Below are 22,741 nucleotides of genomic sequence, written 5' to 3'. Positions count from 1 at the left end.
TTTGGAACTCTCAAGATAGACATAGTCCTTCTTCAAGGAATTCATAACTATGTCCTGGATCTCGACATATGGTTGTTTTAGTACTTGAAAAAAAAATGGATATCAGTATTGCCTTTTTCTCACGTAGGGGATACCTTATCGATAAAGGAGTAAATGAAAGGGATAAAAGAATTAAAGGAGTTGTACATGAGGTAAGATCCCAACGTAAATACAAGTGTGGAAATCATATTGTATTTGAAAAACAAAAAAAATAATAATTTCACTCTCCCCATGAAGATGTTAGGCCCTGCAGATAGATGATGTATTAAAATATTTTGTCGAAATTGTAAAACTTACAAAAGAGAGTACTTTTATTAATGAAAGATTAAAGGGCCTTAATAAAGATTTTGTTTGTTCGTCGATTGATATCAAAGCGTGATATTCCAGGATTTACAGGTTTAAAGACTTTGATTAGTTAAGCAGGTCAGTTAATAACATGTGCAAAGTGTTACAAAACAGGTCACTTTGCAAAAAAAAAAAAAAAAAATTTTAATATCAATCAGTTTGTGAAATGGGGAAATAATCTTAAGTAAGTTATAGAAATCTAAATAATAAAACCAGTAAAAACATTGGTTCCATCATTTTTGACAAGACTAAGGATAACACATATATAGTGTTCTGGATTCAGATGGGAAGAGAAATACAACTAGTGAATAAAATATTCCTGAAAATGACAGAGTAAACACTTGTACTGTCCAGGAGGAGGTTACAATAAGCGAAAATACAACTCCGATCCAGACAAATTGTAATAAAAAAAAACATTTTAATATCGAATATTTGTGAAGGAATTAGTTCAATATGATGATATTAGCAGCTCTAAGACCCAAATGCAAAGATACGGATAAATAAACCCCCAAAGCATCTTATTGATATTAATAAACAGGAAATTTTGTCTCAGTGTTTTGTTTCCCAATCAGTTGGGAAACAAAATAGGCCGTGTACATGTCCATAACCAAATAAGAAGGAATAAGTAGCTGGTGTTCTTCTTGTTGATTTTATTTGTCTATTTTAAAATACTTATAAAACATCTTGGTGGTAGATTGGTACTCTTGAGCAGAGTTTTACCCAAAAATGTAATTGATTTGTCCAATAAACTCGATCTTGAATGGAGATCAACTGTGTGTAATTCGAGTAAATATTTTTGGTTTATGCTTAGCTCTGACCAATGAGATAGTTTTTTAGAGTCCATCTTGGTAGATTTGGCAAAGCTGTACAAAAAATTTGGTGGTGGATATGGCACCCAAAAATGGGATCCTAAATCCGATCTTTGATTCTACGTCAACAGTGGATATCGTGAGATAAAATACATGCAAAATATATTTTTTCAAGGGTATAGAAAATTCTAGGGACTTAAAAATGGAAGCAATAACTGATAATATAATTACTGTTCATGACTTGAACCCTACCACAGACTCCCTATTAAATAATGGAAAAAATCGGTTTCACCAAACAAAATCTGCAAGACATCATTTACATCCTGGGCTCTGGCATTTAAAGATGATGATTTTGTCTTCATGTGCTGATATATTGAACAAAATATATCAAAATTTCATCAGAAAACCTAAAACTGTCAGATTATTGGGATAACACGATAGGGAATTATCTTTGTGGAGTTGTGAAAGCAAACAAAATTATGTCTCAATTCCAGCTTTCTGCAGGCTGTGCTGTTCACTACGATCCCTGTAAAGAATGTGAAAAAAATTTTAATGCTACTTTGCATGCGTTTGTTGATAGCCTTTAGTGGCTTTTTTAATTGAATTTGTTTTTCTAAATATGGAGGGGAGAAACATTAATACCTTAAAGGCAACAATTTGGTTCAGCTTGCCTACAAGGCAAATACGAAAAAGTGTAGAAAATCGGGCAATGAATTTCTCTCTTTTGAGCACCAAAGCTCTTGTTGGCAATAAATTGGTAGGTGGAGAACCAATTCATAGAGAAAATCCAAGAGCAATAGTTTTGTCCTCTGCAGCAAGATCTGATGCTTCTGCATTGAAAATATATATATGATATGAATAAAGATAAAAAAAATGTATTTAATAGCGTCATCAAATTTATAAGATCCCCAAACAAAAATCCTGTAGATGCAGCTGTACAGTATAGATAGTCCATGTTCTTCATACCTACCTACAGACTGGAGTTTAATCCCTGGAAGTCATGCATGCATCAAAATCCCGTTTCCCGTCGTAAAAAAATGACATGGTTATTTATTCTGAGATTTAATTTGGTAGTTCATTTATATCTTTTTGAAAAGGAGTTGATAAAGAAAAGAAATACACTAATCACATCTGCATTTTATCCATTTAATTTTTTGCCAGCAGGAGTTCCCGGTATTGCTCGGAGTTATTAGAGATCGACAACAGACAGACAAACTTTGATTTTACATTGTACTCCCCTTTTTTTAATAGGAGGCACAAGTTGTTGTTTTGCTGTTTCTTACATTAAGTTATCACTCAGTTTTTAAGTTATTAAAATCTTTTACTAAGATTATATGAAATACATAAATAATAATATTGTACATGATTTAGTCTTTATGAAAAATCATTTTCTTTCTTTGAAAGAAGTAAATAAAATATGTATTAAAGATACTAATAACTTTACATAAAACATTGTCTCGTTTTCCGGGGTTTGAAACAATCTGGGGAAACAAAAAACTCTACTACTTACCTTAGAGACAAAGAGAAATACCCAGAGAGGAAGAAATAACACTCAATACAAATTATTTTAATGGGTTTTGTTCATATTACTATTTCTTTTTCGTAGGAGAGAGTGAGAAAGAAAGAGAAGGGTGATTTACGAGCCCATCAACAAGAGGACCTATCCCCATAAATATAATACGTAGGTACTTTTAGCTTGCTAGAAATAGTAACAGGGTAATGGACTAGCACTAAAAAACTATAAATAATGATTTCACAGCACAACTTTTTATAACCAATAATATTACGTTGCACCAATTTCTTTTTTGACAATGAAAATAAATATTTAAGGTTATCTTTGTTTTTGATTTGAATGATGACAAGGCCCTTAACAGCTAGGACCACCACTGAGCATCCTACCATACTCTTCCCCCCTTCTCTACTTACGGGCTTAATTGTTGTAAGATGATAACTTACCTCTTTCTTGTGAAAAACATGAAAACATTACAAATTGAATCATAAACCGAAAATGACGCCATGGTGGAGGGCAATCATTCCCCAAATATCTTAAGGAAACTCCATGAAATACTTAATGCCAAAGAAAAGTTCCGTGATGTTTACAATAAATTAAATATCTACTGAAATCCTCTATTAACTGATAAGATTGTTATTTTTAATTTTGTGTGGACTAGTGATACGCAGATGACGTTTATTCTGTATTACACGTTCATTACTTAATAGCTAAGTTTGTTTTAACCCTTTCTCTTACCAGACAAAAGTGTCCCCATTCCAGGGCTCTCAATTCTTACATAATAGGCTAGAAACGAGAAAGATCGGAGAATCCACTTCCTCTTTTAAAGATCCTACTCCTAGAGGACCCATCGATCGAAGTGTTTGAATATCATCCCACTCGATATGTTTTGAAAATTCATCCCTCCACATAAGCTTACGGAGTTGAGACGAAATCCGATAAGAGCCTCAGTTGCTCCTTCAAGACTTCTACCATTTGATTTGGAACACAACTCTGGTGGGTGATGAGTGAGGAAGTCTAATAATGACCTAATTTATTTCATAATATTTACTATAAGAAAATGTCGCTGAAATTATCACTTCTCAAATGAAGCTTGCCCAAATGAATACTAGCTCAAATGAATGTTGCTAAGATGACCTTCAATGGAATAAATGTTGCTCAAATGAATGCACGCCGTTTATGTTATACAAATCAATATAGATCTCATTTAACAAAAAAAAATTTAAAATATCCAAATTTACTATTTAGTACGCGTTAGTCAGATTTTTTTCTTTTCCTCTCAGCAAAAGAAAAATGTTTTTTTCTCATAATTTATTCGTCAAATCAGCTAAGGGTAGTAAAATCAATTTGAATCATTGCCATGAGTGATTATATTACGGATGATAATAAATGTATCATTAAGAACCGGGGGAAAGGTAATATTTGTTCGAACCAAGGTAATTACTAGTGTAGGATTTCAGTCTGGATATCCTAGACCGGTCTCGACTGGTCTTATATAAAATTCGGTCCTGATCGGTCCAAAGGAAAAATTCGGTCTAGTTCGGTCGAAAAAAAACTGGAACAGTTGCAGTACTTTTTGTTTTTGGCTCTGACACACCCAAAACTTAATACAACAAAATATATTTGCTATTCCTTACATCTATATAGAGATATTATCCGACAGCTATTTGTCCACAAATTCCATTTGTATATGATTGAAACTATTTTTTAAAAAATGAATGTGAAATTAAGAAAATTAGACTTTATAATAATTTAGATTAATTATCATTTTTCTCATTTCTTTTTGGTTTAATTCAGTAAATTTTGTGGTTGTAGATTATCTGATGTTTGGAAAAAAATGAATCTTTGAATTTTACCCGGTCTTGCCTATTATTTAGATATCTTTGTTTTCACTGTATTACTATAGATTTTTGTTGATGGTCCTTGAAAAATACCAACTGTATCGTCATGTTGTTCATTCGAATCATACGCCTCTATTATTCAAACAAGGTAAATGATATCTATAATATGTATACTTAGGTTCTCCTCACGCATCCCTGATCCTTGAAAAAGAAAGTATTTTATGTAATAGGTATAATACTATCACGGTTAAATTACTGTTGATATGATATCAGATCGGCAAAAATGTATACAAACTCTAAAGAATTGCATGAGACAAAAAAGGATGACCAACTATGAAAATCCAGATTTTGGTTTATGATAATATAAATAGAAGTCAAAAACCTTTTTAACGTACATAAACATGTATTCAATAAGAATAGAGCGTCGGTAAAATATTTGCACTATCCATATGAAGGATACTAGAAATTTGACTTATCATCATTATTCGAATGTTTTCGAATTTTGATTAAATAACTATTTGAGTTCAAAGTTAAATTTTCAATAAATATTTATAGATAAATAATTAATAAATTAATTTACTTTAATTAAATTTTCAACTCTAATAAAGTCGAGAATTTTGTACCCCAATCCAACAATAGTTACATTTATTGTCCATAGGATGAGTTGATATCAAAATACAAATAATCTACTATACATATATACCACAGTATATGATATGGATCACAGTATTTGGCATGGACCCCAGTCTTAAATATCTTAAAAATACTATGTAGTGTAGCTAACATGCACAGTATCTGTAGCTCTCATATGCTGATCCATGCTGACTCATGAGACAGTATTGTGATTACTTTCCCCCCACACAAAACTAGACACAAATTTGGGGTCAAAATTTGATGCTCCCTAAAAAAAGAGCCTGGGAACTGCGGAGTGATGAAAAGGTTGGTAATCACTGCCCCAGAGATGCAATAAAGTCTAGGGGGTTTCAATCAAAAAAGCTCAAAATAGAACACAGGCTACAAATAGGAAATTTTAGTAGTACGAGTGGGTGTTTCGTCCGGTTCGGAGTTCCTGATTACTCCTCCTAGGTTCCATGGAAGTATCTTAGTCTTTAAAAAGTCCAAGTGGTTGTGTATTTCATGATCTTAACTCCATCAGTAATACAAAAAATGTGATTTTATTTTTATTTGGGGCCACTGTGTTCATATCTTAAATAGCTTGATGGAGGCCAGTTTCAAATACTCTGGGAAAAGAGGCATCACGACAGGGGTAACAATACGGAAACAAAAAAAAAATACTTATACCTAAGTTAATTTCACCCCTTCCCCCATCCGAAATCAAAATAGGAAAACCGTCACAAGTGAAGAAATATCAAAGGTTGCGTTACAATAAATGAGAAATGTTGCGGGAGATACCGCATTGTATTCTAAATAAAGAGTAGATAATAGTTTTATCTCTTATATATAGACATTATGTACTTTTTAATATTTGTAAGTGTATCTGTTTTAATTAGTTTAATTATTGTTATGTCATTTTATATTTATTGTTTAGCAAAATACATCTTATTCAATTAGGGACGTACTTTTGCAGAATGTGAGAAGAATAAAACTGTGATTTTTCTCTACAAAAATCACATTGTCCAACTCTAAAAATAGCAAGAGACAAAATATTATCTTTAAACAATTTTAAACCCATCATAAATCAAAGAAATCATTCCCATTTTTCATTGCTGTGCTTGTCTCAACTTGGACGAGGAGACACATTTGAGTTTCATAACAAAACCTCAAGAATGCCTTGGTATCAAGAGGGAAAAGACCGACAAATTGATGGGACAGTAGTTTATAGCAACTCTGTATGAGGGGTTAAAATACACTTCATAGATAAGCCAATATAATATATATCAAAGATATGAACTTACTTAACTCAGAAGCAGGTAAATCATTTTTCAATCTTATAAACTTGGTAGCTACAATAATAATATTACCTATTTTTTTCTTATATAAAGTATGGAGATAAAGGGGTATATAATATGAGTGCCATGTGTGTATTCTATACTTGGTGTTAGAGATAGACCGAAGGAACGTCAACCGGAGTCGAGGCGAAGGTCGAAGTTCAGACTTACCTTCGACCGAAGCATAAGGTGACATAATATAAATTCAGCCTGCAATAAATTAGAAATACATATATATATATATAAAGTCCCATGCCAAAAATACTATAAAAAAGTTCCATATTAATAGTCCTTAATAGTCGTAGTTGAAGAATGGGAGATTCTTAGAAAGAAAAATTTGGTCTTCCGCATTTTCTGGGATAAGACGAGTGCGCCTAACGTTTTTATTATTACGTTGCCTGAAGTGGAAAATCAACTGACCCAGAGGGACAACCAGATACTATTTTAGCAACTTCAAAAACTTCAGGGGGAGCCTTGCTAATGTCCTTCCAGTACAAAAGGGTGCACAAATCCTTGCAGCAACGTCGTGCTTCCCAATACAAGGCAAGAGTTTCATAAACCTTTCTTTGGGTCCCAAAATCTGATTATCTTCCTCTTTCGAATGAAAAAATTTGTCCCAAAGTTTCCTCTTCCTATTTTTCGGGATTTCTGCCCTATCTGTTGCTGCTTGAATCAAATGTTATTTTTAATATTTTTTATTGATTGAAAGAGAAACTGAATAATTTGTTTTATGATATGATATACAGATTTGATAATCGACTTCGGTGCACTGGAGGAGGTGCTGAAAAAAACAACAACTTCAGATTCAGAAGAACCTCGTTTTTATTCGGCAATTCCGAAGCTTAATCCAAAGCTTCATCTATCTCTACTTGTTCTATACATTGTTAAATCATCACTGAAGAAGAAGAAAAGTTTAATTATATTATGATTTACTTATTTATTTTCTAGGATTGTTGTGTCGATAAAATAAGGTATATCCCATGATGCCTCTAAATGAATAGAAGTTGATGGTATCTACAGTGAACATTTTTCTTATGGGACCCTATCCCCGATACGACACATTAAATAAATCTCACTTAGTTTTCATGCCTCCATTGGGTCTCATTATATGTACGAAAATCGTAATTGACGAGAAGAAGAGAAAGAATACCAAGTGTATAATAGTATAAAAAGCTTATCCATTTAATACTGAATAAATTGATTCCTTACACCTGGTTGTACTTCAACAACACTCCATCCATGGAAATCCTTTCTTCAGACACCCGACTTATGATGACTATGAATTATGATGGAAGGAGGAATGATTCCTTCTCTCGATGGAAAAATAATGACAATTAGAAGTCCCTTTTTTAGACTGAGTGGAATAGTTATATAATCAAATTGTAAGGTTGCGTGACAATGACAATACGATTATTTATAATCAAAGGTATAAATCCAGTCTGGAATTGGCATGTTAAAAAAAAGCGAAAATCATGATGGTAACCCTATCAATTTGAAGAATGTTTCGGTGGAGAGATAGAATAATGCTCATGACGTTTCATTAGATCAGCTACAATCAGCTGTAACAAGGGAGGAAGGAAAAAAGGATATGATCAATGACATTTCCTAGTATTACTCCAATGTTGATCCCAAATTCTACTCTGAGTCCAACAAGGACTTACAATTATATCTCCGCAACAAATCCTCAGGGTTACACTCCGTTTTTTATGAGCACACGCGAACGTTCAAACAGGTTTTGAATATAATTGAATGTATTTAGGAAAGGATGTTCACAGCTCAGGAATTAAATAATAATGACAACTGATCAGGAAAATACAATTCCCGTTACTACCAATTACAAATTAACGGGCCCACTAAAAAACACACCGGATTTAAATTTATGTTTATGCTATTATTTACTGTGTATCCCCACTTGCAAATCTTTTCGGTGTCACTGCTAATTTGAATACATACCTATGAGAGATTAAAAAGGTAGTGTGAATGATTAACGAGCTGGTATACAGTTACATAGTATACTAAACTGCACAAGTTCCCGTCATTACCTTAATTGTATCTTCCAACTTTTCTTCCAAAAGAAGAAATGCCCGAAATCAATTGTTAATAGTTTTGGATCAGTCGAAAAAAAAGCTAAAGAGAGTATATTCCTCTCAGTCCGTTCCTAATTAATTTTGTCAGTCCTAGTAAAAGTCCTTATCGGTCTTTTGTGGTAACTACAACAGCTGAAATGACATAGTTATTAACTACATCATTTTAGCAGCTGATGTTTTCTCATAATCTCTTTCAAAGAGACGAGATACCTGCAGTTTAAAGTTGAAGGTGAGTGGCTAGAATGTTTAATACTTCACTCTTATACGTTCTAGTCATCATACATTATCTTCTTGGTTTTTATTTTCTTCAGTCCTAGCCAAGAGTGAAGAAAATAAAAATATAGCACGAATCGTAGGACTGAAGGACTGACGTATCAGTCCTTACTACTGATGAATATCTAAAAAGACTATCTCGGTTTTACTGGAGGTATTTACATCCAATATTTAGAAGAAGGATACATACTATTATTAAATCCTAATTATGTAAGAAGAGTGAGTGTGAAACCATTATCGTGCATAAAAGATTCTTGGGTTTTTGAAAATCGATTTCAATTGGTGAATTGAAGAACGGAGGTATTTAAATTTGATGTTGAGGATACTGATCCCATATAGTGAGTGTTTTAAAATTTGGAAAGTTTTTCAAGACCTAATTTTAAGTTTCTTATTATAGACGGACACAACACTCTAATCCTCAATATACATAAATACAAAAGACCCAGAAGAGTGGACTTACTGATGTGACTACCTACCTCTGAGGTGAGCAAACTGTTTAATTTGTTCACAGCTCAACAACAGTTAATTCTAGTTTAGAACATTAACAAAAGGTAGACAATTGACTGCTGACCAAAAGTTGTAGAAGTTGTTGATGATTTGGAGATACTATTTTGCGAAAATACAGATTTTTCATATACATATTCAAATTTTTCCTTTTTTGCATAAATTGAATATTTTAATTAATAAATCATTTTAAAGAAAAAGGGTTACGAGACGATAGAATACAGATCAGACCGTGGAGAATGCACTTAAGGTGTTAATATAAGAGGTCAAAATAAGTTCATTGCTTAATTGAATATAATTGACACAGCGTCAAATATTATTTTTGTAATTTTTTTTTATTAATTAGTGAAGGGAAAGAAATGTTTAAAACTATCAAACTAATGTTATCAACATATGTGTTAAGAAAAAATAGAAGCATTATATAATATATTGAATTCGTACATTCTATAATTGTCATTTGTTAACGTAAATTCAACATTATATGTATGTGATTAACACAAAAATAATCTTGAATAAATATACTATTAAATGGGATAGTCGAGGGTGAACAGGCCCGGGGGGAGGGGTGATATATGCAAATGTTTGACACATTATGCTTTAACCAAGTAAATAATTGATGACCCCTTTGACCTGGTTGTCGTCCTTGATGTCAAAAGAAGTTGCCAATATCACTATACATAAGAGGCCTTCGCAAATGCTTCACATTCCTGCTCACAGGTCAATCACTTACATTGAGAGCATTGCATTGTTGCTTCATCAATTTGGCCGGAATTCTGATGATGATCGCAGTGTCCACGTCCTCCATGATCAAAAAAAAAAAAAAAAAAAAGTCGGTGTCTATCGCTACCAGGGGACATCACAAGGCTCTGACCTAAAGCCATCATGCTTTTAATTATGTAAACAACCCTCTGGGAGCAACCTACGGCCTTCATTATTTACTCGACATTCAATTGGGTGTGGATCAAATCAAATTGTTTTTTCGTTGACAAATGTTGATTTTTGAAAGTTTGTTTTTTATTATTTATTAAACGGAATAGTCCTTACTTTTAATCATGCAAACTAGTATTTTAAAATAGTCCCTCTGAACTAGTCCCTATGGATTTAAAGTCAAGTCCACGATTTGACTTCGCATACTATAGACCTTGTGTTCCAATTTCTGGGATAAATCAGATAATTAAAAAGAATATGAACAAAATCAATTTGTGACGTCACTAAAGGATTAACCTGCGTAATTTGAAGGTAAAATTGAGGATGATTCGTATACGAATACAAATGTAATCCACACAGGTCACGTATTTATATACATATTTTTATGGGGTACGGTCTAGAATCTCCCCATACTTTATAATTTATCCTTCAATCCAGATATTGTGAACCAAGGTATATAGAATAGAAAGTATGTTCTTCTGGAACAATACATGATTTGTTATTGAAAAACGTAGCTGACGTGGTACGTAGTTGTAAATAAATGAAAACATATGAATATCTTTGAGAGGTGGGAGCATTGTTGTCTTTTCAAAATTGAATATCGTAAAAAAAAGTTAAATACTTGTGCCACATGTATATCTTCTCAACAAACTCCCTTGACACGCCTAGACAGTTCTGAAGAACATATCTTCTATTCTATATACCTTGTTGCGAACAGCGTTGAGGTTTCAATATGGAATATGGAAATTGAATCATCCTTTTCAACTAGAAAAAAAGAAACAGAGATTGAGCTAAATTAGTTGCAGCTATAAAAAATATATGATCAAAGCCGATTTTAGGAGGCACTTACCATTCGCTTGACAATTACAAAATATCATATTTAATGGAATAGAATGCACATATACCATTTAGCTCACTACAGTATAATCATTTTATTGTAGGAAATAAACCTTTACATTCTTTAACTTTTAGCTCAATAATTTTAAAACCACCGAAGACCATTATCTGCAATTTTGTATCTGAAAAATTCCAATCCAATCAAAAACTTATATAATTCAAATTTTTATATTGAAAAGTGGGCTTGTACAAATAGTAATTAATGATTTGATTTAAAGTGTTGGGAGTGGAGAAAGGTGACATAACTAGAGATGAATAAAATATGAACAGCCAGTATTTAAGAAATAAAAGAAACAGAAAATGAACTTGATAACTTGGAAATTTGAATTTGAAGTGAGCAACTTAGAGGCATGACGTTTTTTTAGTATTTCCTTGACGAATGAGTCTTTTCCCTCCCTCTCAATTTATTTTACTATTATAAGCCTTTTTGGAAATAATTAGTGTACTTTGTATTCACATATAAATATCCTGGCAGGAGAGTGACTGTCAGGTAGAGTTGTGTCGGCCCTTATTTATTTGGTCCAGTCCAATTAGCCTTAGGACTGGTGTTTGGAATTTTTCATAAGAATATTAATGGTTTATGAAGCCAAATAAGATATATGAAATATGTATCAAGATTATTACTCATATTTTGAAAAAAAAATTATTTTCATTATAATCCTCCGCTTTGGGCTGAGGGGGTCCAAGTTCCAGTAGCAACACAAAGAACTAAGTTTTGGAGCATGGGTTGCAATTTCAAGTATTAATTGTGGGTGGGAAGGGAGGGGGACGTGACTATCAAATAGGAATTCTAGGTTAGGTTAAAGAGCAATGTCCTAACTCATTTCTTATTTTTATTGCTAAATAGTTAATTAAAATCTGGATTTCATTCAAAATGTGATGGTGAATATGTAGTAAAACCAATCAAATTCAAGGAGATGCTTGCTAACATGTAAGGTAGCAATTTCTTAGGGCCTACAGTGAATGTCCTCAGATTTTGTATCACAAGTGTAGTGATTTTAGAACCAAGGAAGAGTTAATAAAAGTTGTTTTAACATTTTTCAGCAATGTCCTTGTTTACATCCTTTTTTCCTTCCTATTTTGTTACAGCTGATTGTAGTTGATCTAATGTGCATTATTATTTCGCTCCTTCAAAACATTCTTTAAATTGTCAGGGTCACCATGTTGATTTTCGGTTTCTTTTTTTTAACATGCCCCATATGTATTCTATTCATTAATTATAGTCATTATCCATTCACTGTTCATAAACCACTATTTTGTATAGATTAATTCAATATTAATTTTATTATTATCGTAAGATTCATAGCTGGTATTTTGGTCTTGACTTAACCTTTAGAACAAATCTTTAAAAATTTGTTCTAAAGGTCTTGTGGTGGCACATTTTATCCCATTGATTTTGTAGCTGATTTGGTAAGTGACTATGACAATCATAAATTATTGATAGTATGCTTTGAAAGTTTTTCTCGTTTTTTGATGTGCTTAGATAGTCTTTGCAATGCTTCACTCCTTCCTCTGTTCCATCATTCACAACAAATTGGTTCTCCATAAATTATTTTATATTAATATAGCTACATTTTGATTTCCATGTAGATACAGGTGTCTTTAAAAAATCAGAGCTGATATTCAATATACAAAATAACACCCAACTATCTTGCCCAAGGAATTCTGACACACCAAACGTATTTTTTAGGTACATTTGAAAAATTGTATTTGTTCCCAATCCAGTACATTGTCTATTTAAGTATTTAAAGGGTTTTCTATTTTTAGAATTCTGGCCCTAATCCACATTTTCCTGCTTTATCGATATACTCACTAAACAATGCTAATGGAACCCATTCTTCTGTCAAGCACAACATATACAACTTCATTACATTGATAGCCGCTCCTGATACTTTTATATTAGTATAGGACAGTATAATTTAGATAAAAAATCATTTACCGGAGCAGGAGTTGAGGATTGGACAGTTACACACAATGGAATATAACAATTTACAAATTGTTTCCAATTACACAGGGTAAAACACTATTTCTTGAGGCAATTAATTTATTTGATATGATAGTAGTATCATTTTAATTAAGTATTCATTTTTTGCTATCATCGGAGCATTGCAAAGAGCTCCAGGTGTTTTTTTTTAATTTCAGAGTTACTTCACAAAGATAAATGTGTGTGTGAGCTGGATTAATTCTTTATTGTCCCCTCATGAAAATTCAAACTCCAAAACTTGTATAAAGAGTGAAATTATATATTTTTTTTTTTGTGGTTGTGTCTTTCCATGTCTCTTCTTATTCTAGATATTGAAAGCCAATCCATATTTTGTATTTTAATATTTCAAACAAAATTTCAAAATAAAGAAACTTTAGGACTTTTTAATTCTTCAATTTTTAGTACATCCCAAGAATGTGTAAGTAATCTTCCTCCAATATGATGTATACAAGCAATGCACAATATTTCTCTCCTTTATAAATATTGAATATATATGCAAGTCTCAGATAGTTTGTCAGTGTTTGATGCTGTTGTGTCCAAAACCAATGCCTAATATTTTTTATGTACATTCCTAAACACTAATAAATTAACTGTAGTCTTTGCAATTCTCTGTCCGAGTAGATCGATTATTTAGTGTGATAGTGTAGGAACACCAAGTAATTGTACTCTTTAGCACCCGAAACTAGTATGTCTTCCAATCAATTAGGATTTTCAAGATTTCATGAGTTTTCAATCTCAGTACATTTCCATAATGAATGGGAGTTTCTAGGAACTTTAATATCTTTTGCAGTACTAACAACTGTTTCAATACAATATTTGTAGGCTTGAGCATGACTTGAATGTCATCTTTAAGCCAGCATTGTTTGATTTGATCAATGCTGCCATTACTTTCGTCTAAGATGGGACTAAAACATTATTCCTGACAGCAATTTTTTTTACAAATTTTGTCTTTTGATCCGACAGTAAATATTCTTTTTGTCTTAATATCTTAATTACTATTACTATTATTTACTTCAGACTATTCAATATAATTTTCTTGCCATTCCTATGGAAAAATGGCATGCTTTCTTTTAGTTTTTCCTGAACACGTAAAACCACTTTAGGAAATTTTGATCCCATAAGATAAACATGTTGTACTAGGACACTCTAATAAAAAAAATTGTGGCTTTACACTTCGCATTTCCTTTCTGCCTTAACAAATTAGTAGATCACTTATGCAAATATTCCTTTGTCATTTAAAAAAATATGAAAAAGAGAAAACTTAGAACAAAGAATTTTTTGGCGGGATAATACTGATCGAAAATAAGAATGGACTAACACGAAATATTTTTCAATTTCTATGAAATTCCAGATTTCGGCTCAGTATATCAAACCTCAAGACTATGCAAATGACCAGCAAGATCATAAGAGGTTGGGGAAGAGTGATCAACTACTGTATACAGTGCTCCCTAATGTATAATGCTACGTAGTCGGAGTCGGTGCCATTTTTGGTGGAGTCGGAGAATTTGAACGAACTCCGACTCTGGCAACCAAAATTATTAACATTTATGTAAAACAAACTTATTTATAATGTAACACTTATATTGAGTATTCAAAAGTTATTTTCCAAATGGTTATTAAGTACTATTAGTTTATTAAACTTATTAATTAAATAATTTATAAGTTTACTACACAAATTTTAAACGTGTTCTCTAGTCCATACAATCACAATTCCCAAACGCTTCTAAAGTCTAAATTGTTATATGGGGTGGAGCATAGCATCTAGCCGTGCTAGATCATTAATTAGACTTGTGAATAGTCAATGTCATCAGAGATAAGTGTAACATTGTCCAGGGTTCAAGGTGAGTTACGAGTATATAAATTATTTTCCAAAACTTATGATTGTATTAGCAATAGATAGATTTGGATCCATTCCATTTCTTGTGCATCTAGCAAAATATTTTATATTCCAAATATATTTTAGATATAAGAAACAATAATAAAGTCGTACTAATGAAATATTGTAGGTGTGTGGGTATGACGTCGAATATGCAGCACTGATCTGTTTCTTATTGCTCTCCAATGCTTATCATTCATAATTCATATGCATTTTCAGTATATATTAAGATGTGACTAAAATATAAACACGAGTTTGTAAAAATGTGTTAAATCTTGGAGTCGTTTTGTATTTAGCATAGACGGAACATGGGTTTGTTAGTTTATGTTAGTGAGCGCTCGAAAGACTAAAGTAAAAAGAGTAGCAAAAAGTAGGCTGAATTATTTAAAAAGTTAAAATTACAACGAAGTTTCACCTCAAGTAATTTTCATTATTTGTATTGATAGAAGTACCCTCTCATCAGGTGAATTAAAACAATTTCTGTACACACACTATATCCATTTTTTACTGTCAATTCTTACAAATTACGACCAAGGCCCTCCCCTGCAGAGGGCCCAGAACGCATCAATATGTATTAAGTGGTCAGGTGAGGGACGCTGAAAAAGCGACCGCTTAGTTTAGAAGATCTCTTAAATCACACTGGATCTACCCATTTTCTGCAGTGACACGCTTAAACAGGTGGTCATTAGAACAGATATGACTTATAAACTATGTTTTATGAAATAACTTGGCTTCATTATAGAAAAATTTAATACAATATTCAAATACGTTTATTTTGATAAACTCCATATTTACTAGATTGGTTGTCATGTAGCCGCGGGAACACTCATATTTAGTTTTCCATAATTTTTCCCCACATTTCAATGACGATTTGAGATATTTCAGAAAATGAACAAAAGAACGGAAAAACGTGCCCAAGCCTGATAATGATATACTGTCCTTCACTTGAGATGTTCGACTTATCACACAAAAAAGCCTTTATGTTTGTAGCATCCTGTGTAAAATATAATTGGGAATGTGTGATTACAGGGAAAGTGAATCACTCCTAAACGGCATGTTATTTATATAAGTCTCTCGTTAAAGATGTCTAAAAAAAGTGGAGTTATTTTTATAAGTTTTTTCGTGATCCTGGCTTTCATAGCTGGGATTGTAGGGGTTGTACTATTGGTGAAAAGCCGGCATGGTAAGATGGAAAGTTACTTACCATCATGTGTTTTGTTAGAATCGAACTAAAAATAGACTTTTGTACATTATCTTGCAGGAAATACGGAGCCTCATCCAGATAACTTGAAATGTGAGGAGCCCTATACTTTAGATCCGAGTTCCAATAAGTGTTTTAAATTGATGTCCGCTGTGATTACTCGAAGTAAAGAATTTGGACTGGAGCTATGTCATCAAATAAATGGAAATATAATTGAAATTCTAGATGAAAAGACGCAGGAGGGAGTCATTAACTTTATGAAGCATGAAGAGGTGGATATTTGGCTAGGGGTCACTTTTAATCCTAGAGTAAGTCAATTAGAATCTTTTATAGCCACTGTATCCTTTAATTCTTACTATCTAACATTAATTTCAGAGTGGGCAATGGTATTGGCCCATTGCAAATCAGATCGCCAAATATAAAAATTGGGATAGTCAACAAAAGGATGAGGGTATTCCCATGAGTTGTGCAATTGCAAAGCATGAGAATAACTATGCATGGACTGACTCGGATTGCGTGATAAAAGATGAAATATATGTACTATGTGAAGACGAGGCTATTATTATCTAAATAAAACATTAAAAAAAAAAGATGATTAATCAATCAAATGATTATGTACTCATTCTATCACTATTTTCCGCTTTGGCAAAGGCTAAAAGAGAAGGAAAAAGAAAAAATTTACATAACCCATATTAAAAACATAGGGGAGACTGTGAATGGTTGAAAAAAGCCTTTATTCTTAAACATCTATCACTTCCTTTACCTCATAATTTCATAATATAAAGCAGTCTGTTTTACTTTGTTTTTCTAGTAACTGATATCAATAGAATCATATGTTATTCAGCTATCAGTTGATATAATTTTATGAAAATTACCTTATTTTGGAGAAATTAAAAAAATATATATATTGCTTAAATACTAGGAAAACCAACAAGTAATGTAATTGACATTTGTATAATGTGTTCATACATTTACATTATCCATTATCGTTTTGATTAATTTATCCTGGAATTGTTTCTACTAGAGTTTTTTTGTTTAAATATTTCCTCCTCTACTAGCAAAGGAGACAGTCTGCAGCATTCAAATGGAATTAGTGTAACAAATATTGACTAGCATAATGTCTAAATAGATCAAAATAATAAAGGTATCTTGTGTTCAAATTTAAACCAGCTTCATGTAATTGGGTCAAAAATAAAAGGTGATGCAACTCCTCTACGGTCTCCCCTAATATAGCTAGAGAGATTAAAAAATAAAACGAATGCTGAAGCAGAAGAGAGAGAGAGAAAGAAAAAAAATAGAAGAAGAGCTGACTTGGAGACACACAGATAGAAAAGTAAAGAAATACAGAGAGAGAAACTAAGTGAAAAGAGACATCAGAGACTGCGAAAGGATGCTTGTCTCAAGGATTAGAGGACTATTTCGGAATCCCGGTGTGGTTTCAACATGTGTCCGACATCAAAGTACCTATGTAGAGGGTGGACAAACATTTATGCTCGTTGACAAACGGCCAAAACTCTTTCGTGAACAGCCTCTCACGTTCCTTAAAGTTCTCATTGTGACTTTGGGAGGGATTTACTCCGGAGCCATTGCTGCCAAGAAAATGGCTAATTTCCTTGAAGACAATGATATTTTCGCACCGGAGGACGACGATGACGATGATTAGTTGATCAAAATCTTCCGACAACTTTTATAACTAACATTTATTTTAATTTCTCTTCGTTAGTTCCATATTTACCTGTCTCCTATATAATTAATAGCAATAATGAATCCAACACTCACCCGTGACTAGTCAATTTTTTCATTATTGTTTATTACTCCTTTCTTTTTTATTAAGTTGTATCATATTTTAACTTGAATATTCTTATTGCAAAAATCGAGAAACGTCCTCGCTTATAAAAGTTGTTATTTTAATTCAGGGTTCAATTTGATTTGTGAATAATAAACATAGGATATGTATTGTTAAATACATCCAGTGAAAAGTCCACCATTTGTTATTAATCATTAAAATAATTAGCAATTAATTAATTAAAGGGATCTCTCCTCTGGGTCTTTGTAGTCAAAGCTGATGTAGTCGAATATATCTTCCTCTGAACTAACGGGAAGTGGATCGAGGGGAAGCTGAGCCTCATCTATGGGTCTGAGACTATGTTCATTCAGAGTGAATCCCTTTTCCAAGGCATGGGCTCTCATCTTCTTATTGAACATGTCACTCCCTGTAAAATATAGCACTCCGCAATAGTATTGATCCTTTGGGAGTAATAAAATGTCAAGTCGACGATATTTCGAATCTGATGTGAGACGACAAACGCCCATAAATTTTGTAGGACCATGCGAAAGGGTATCTGTTATAAACTTGGCTTTTTGAAGGGAACTAACGACTTTGGCTAGGTGATGTCCTTTCTTTTGAGAATCGTTAGTGGAAGATGAAGTAAATGAATCGTGTGTGAGGAGAACGTCGACGTCTCCACTCGTGGGGAGGCCTCTTCGATAGGATCCGCAGATGGTCATTGTATATGTCTTTAAAAAATTAAAGTATAATTATGTATATTTATTAATACATAAAATATGCAATATAATATTAACATGGGAATCAGACCCGTAACCAGATCTATATCCAAAGAAGGGCACTCCAAATTCTATTAGGAGTAAGGGGTGTGACTAGTACTTTTCTTCAGCTTTACAAGCTAGGGATTACATTTTTATTTATATATTTTAATGGCCTTTTTTATATAAAAGACCAAAAAGCTGAATGAAAAGAAAAGACACTTAATCTAACATTTATGTTAATAGTACACCCCTCACTGGTCATGATTCTGGATGACAAATTAAAAAATAAATACTTGTTAAAGTTTAAATTATGTGTAAATTTCAGTTGGGGGAGCGCTCACATCTTTTTGGGTTGGCACGGCTCACTATTGCTCTCTCTCGTAGTTACGGTTCTAGAGAGAATTGAGTATTTATTGTGTTGTCAAAGTAATGTACCCATTGTAAAAAAATAAGTTCAACATTCTTCAGGAGATAGTTAGTTTAAAAAAATCTTGAGTTTTTTAACAATAGATGGCGACTCTGATGATATTATTAAAAAAGCGTTAAATTGGTCAAATTGCTAATCTTAGAACATAAAACATGATAAATGCACTTTTGAGTTCATTTAAGTAATCTAAAATTTTGATGTTATCTTTGGAAACTATGAGACGAGATCCCGACTTTCGAACGAAAACATATCGTTATTACATGTATCCTCAATACAAGAGTAAATTCAATAAATGTATTAATAGTATTGGTTTGCATATAAGCGGATTACTCATATTACAAGCTTAAAGTATTCTCTTAACATTGTCTCCTGCAGAGTTCTTCGTGAGCTCACACATACACATTTATTCATTACACTACACTTTTTAATTACCTTGTCAAGATCTCCTATAAGCTCTCTTAATTAAAGAAGTATGGAATCAACTTCGTTCCTTGGAATTCTTTCTTCAAAATCGTCGAAATGTTTTAAACCTACCTTCTGTGCATTAGTCAACTTTTCTTCTATTTTACGAAGATCTTCAACTGTACGAATACCTTCATTTTCCACCAATTCCCTGGCTTTGACAGGACCAATCCCAATTACACGAGTCAATAGATTGATTGCATTAGCTTTGTCATCTGTAAAAGACATTTCGGAAATGAGTATTTTACATATAACCTAATTATTTAGTTAGTATAATTATAATTATCTGTCAATTTGTTATAAACTCAAAGGAATTTAATACCTGTACGGATATTATCCAACTTTCTCAAGTTACCAGTTTCAATAAATTCGTCAATTTTTAACGCAATCTTAGCTCCGATACCATCCAACTTCCTTGCCTCATCTCCAGAGGTGATCCGAGTTGAATGTTTTGACAATACATTCGCTGCTTTACGATAGGCATTCGATTTAAATTTGTTTCCATTAACATTTTGCTCAAAAGTTGCTAATTCATTTAGCAATTCACAAAAATCTGCATTTAAATTATTAATAGAAGATTTAGTTGGAGATACTTTACGTTTGCTCATGTTGAATTTGAATGAGTTGAATTATGAATAACTAAAAAGACCCATTTGCTATTGCCTTCTTTTTATGTGAGTGAAGCACGTCATTGGTCCATATATAATAGCTCAGCTGTAGATGACTTTTTACCGAATTATTGTTTGAATTGGTCTATAGTGGTCTAACACTATATTCATATATATTCCTTGACAATGGTGTATTACTCATGCAATTTATAAAGAAATAATATTACGACCGATTTATTGATTAATATTTTTATTATGTAAAGAGTACGAAAGAGATGGAGGGCTATTTTTTTTTCCTTGAAGATGTAGTCGCATATCATCAATCATCATTAGAGTATTGACATTTGACGTCATCATTGTTGATGTCGGTCATTTTGGGAACCTAAACAGCCAAGATTTATAACAATAAAAACCCTGTTTTATTCATATTAAGGAAAACAGTGAACTGTTGGATGTCAAATTGAGACCAACATTTGAAAGGACATAAACCTTACACCCTATCCAAAATGAATCCCTTTATTGCCTAGCTGTATTATAAATCTGACCTTAAAATGTATTAAAATATGTTATTACATCGTTATAAAATCTTATTTCCATATTGTAGATAAAAAATTAACTATTATAATGTAAAGAATAAGATGTTTTTCTCTTATTATCTTACTTTTCTCGTCCTAACTCAATCAAAAAAACAAAATGTACAATTTTATCCATTTTAGAGGGATTTTGAGAAGATATTACTTTCGTCTCATTCAAATATCACTGTCTATCATTGGCATCAAATAATCTTCGATTCTTTTGTTAAGTATTGACTTATTCTTAAAGCTATTTGTTGGGAGTTTCAACAAGATTTATTGGAAGTTTGTCCAATTTATGTAGAAAAAATATCAACTTTAAGTCGCCAAAAGGGCGTCTTCTAATAATGATGCAATGTATGACGTCTATGAAAGCATAAACAGTAAATTTACACTGTTTATAATCTCAGTTATTCCAATGTTAATAATAGAACAAGTAACATCGAGTTATTCTTGGTATAACGGATTCATCGTAATTGTGGATAACTGATTCCTCATGCAATTCTAAGCGTAGGATTTCATCAATTCGTATTTAAGAAATTAAAGTAATTAGTAATGAGTTCTCATACTATCCGGAGGAGCAAGAACTCAAATAATGCAACCATTTATGGTGGAAACAATCATTTTTGATGATAAATTCAACTTGGTGAACTCATATGAACTTTGTACAATTATAAACATATAATATTTGTCGTAGTTGTAATTTTAAATAAGTATCACGTGGTCTTCTAAGCAGCTCTTCCATTTTGGGGTAATATTTGAAATCCCAATAAATTGTTCTTGAGGCAAAAGTGATATTTACTGGATATTTACGACTAAAAGTCAAAGTAAATATATGTTAAATAGTTTTCTAGGATAAATATTAAAAAAAATATTGACTGATGAATTTGCCCTTCAAAAATAACGTTTCAACTTCAAAACGTGCTTGTAGTAGATTATGTAGTAAGTTATATTCAAATAATATGAAATATTATATCCTCCATTGATCTTTAAATAGTACTAATGCCATTAGTTCATAATGATGTTTATGTATTCATATGTTGGTTACCCAGCGGAACCATATATAATAATTACATACCTTATCAATTGCCCATATCCCCAATTAATGAGCTTAAAAGAAAAACAATAATGTAGTAATTTTATGTAATAATATTTAATTGAGCGGGAGAGTCAATGAAATCGGATGGAGTTAAATGAATTTGGTAATTTCATATTATTATTCTAATAAAATGAAATAATCCCCATTAATGTTGCATTAATAATGTAATTAATTCATTGGGATGAACAAGATTCTTAGGAATATTTATTATTTGGTGCCCAATTGGAAACATCAGTCAGACTATATCGATTTCCTATATCACCAATCTTGAGCTTAAAAGGAACAAAATAATTTATTTTTCTCATGAAGTAATAAGCATGCCTGATAAGTGAGCCGGGAGTCAGCAAAATCAAATTTGACATGTACTTAAACACGGAGTATAATTTGGAACATAAATAATATTTATCTATAGTTTAAGAGTAGCAAATTTTCAAATAGTTTCATTCGGAGCCAGGATCTCTGAATATTATAAATCCAACCTCAAGAGACAATACAAAATAAACATTTAGAAAATATATTTAAATTTTAATCCCAAAAATAATCAATCAACATAAACAGTCTCATTTAAATTAGAAACATTCAAGCATAAATTATTCTTAACTTATAGTTGGAATAATATTTGTGATCCTGGCTCTAATTCCAATATTTGACTTTACGATTTCAAATCCATTCGACTTTGTGTCCAAATAAATTGGACTCTACCAACATTATGAATTAATCACATTAATATTCCAAGATCAGGAGATGAATAATATTTTATGTTAATTAACTATTTGGTCGAATG

The 22,741-nt window shown here is 32.1% G+C and overlaps 2 protein-coding genes across 2 annotated transcripts; one reads left to right on the top strand and one right to left on the bottom strand.

The window, feature by feature from the left end:
* The first annotated feature begins 16,065 nt into the window (after window positions 1-16,065).
* On the top strand, window positions 16,066-16,850 carry LOC121122660 (C-type mannose receptor 2). The gene is made up of 3 exons (XM_040717690.2): window positions 16,066-16,224; window positions 16,303-16,550; window positions 16,618-16,850. The coding sequence occupies exons 1-3, from the start codon at window positions 16,125-16,127 to the stop codon at window positions 16,810-16,812; spliced, it is 543 nt and encodes a 180-aa protein (XP_040573624.1). The 5' UTR covers window positions 16,066-16,124; the 3' UTR covers window positions 16,813-16,850.
* Window positions 16,851-18,031: 1,181 nt separating this feature from the next.
* Window positions 18,032-20,412, bottom strand: LOC121122659 (DNA polymerase beta). Its single transcript, XM_040717688.2, has 3 exons — window positions 20,001-20,412; window positions 19,751-19,893; window positions 18,032-18,759 (listed from the first exon to the last, which is right to left on the bottom strand). The coding sequence occupies exons 1-3, from the start codon at window positions 20,284-20,286 to the stop codon at window positions 18,268-18,270; spliced, it is 921 nt and encodes a 306-aa protein (XP_040573622.1). The 5' UTR covers window positions 20,287-20,412; the 3' UTR covers window positions 18,032-18,267.
* Between the last annotated feature and the right edge of the window lie 2,329 nt (window positions 20,413-22,741).

Source organism: Lepeophtheirus salmonis, chromosome 8, assembly GCF_016086655.4.
Source record: "Lepeophtheirus salmonis chromosome 8, UVic_Lsal_1.4, whole genome shotgun sequence".
Taxonomy (NCBI): Eukaryota; Metazoa; Arthropoda; class Copepoda; order Siphonostomatoida; family Caligidae; genus Lepeophtheirus; species Lepeophtheirus salmonis.
Note: the sequence above shows the minus strand (reverse complement) of the source record. Positions and strands in the feature narration are given on the sequence as shown.

What these genes read in the sequence shown, in the direction of transcription:
- LOC121122660 (XM_040717690.2), top strand. Translation starts at nt 16,125, where the DNA reads ATGTCTAAAAAAAGTGGAGTTATTTTTATAAGTTTTTTCGTGATCCTG. An exon ending in ATTGGTGAAAAGCCGGCATG is followed by an intron (nt 16,225 to 16,302) that starts GTAAGATGGAAA and finishes ATTATCTTGCAG; the next exon opens with GAAATACGGAGCCTCATCCA. An exon ending in GGGTCACTTTTAATCCTAGA is followed by an intron (nt 16,551 to 16,617) that starts GTAAGTCAATTA and finishes CATTAATTTCAG; the next exon opens with AGTGGGCAATGGTATTGGCC.
- LOC121122659 (XM_040717688.2), bottom strand. Translation starts at nt 20,286, where the DNA reads ATGAGCAAACGTAAAGTATCTCCAACTAAATCTTCTATTAATAATTTA. An exon ending in GTTGGATAATATCCGTACAG is followed by an intron (nt 19,894 to 20,000) that starts GTATTAAATTCC and finishes TGTCTTTTACAG; the next exon opens with ATGACAAAGCTAATGCAATC. An exon ending in AGTTGACTAATGCACAGAAG is followed by an intron (nt 18,760 to 19,750) that starts GTAGGTTTAAAA and finishes AATTTTTTAAAG; the next exon opens with ACATATACAATGACCATCTG.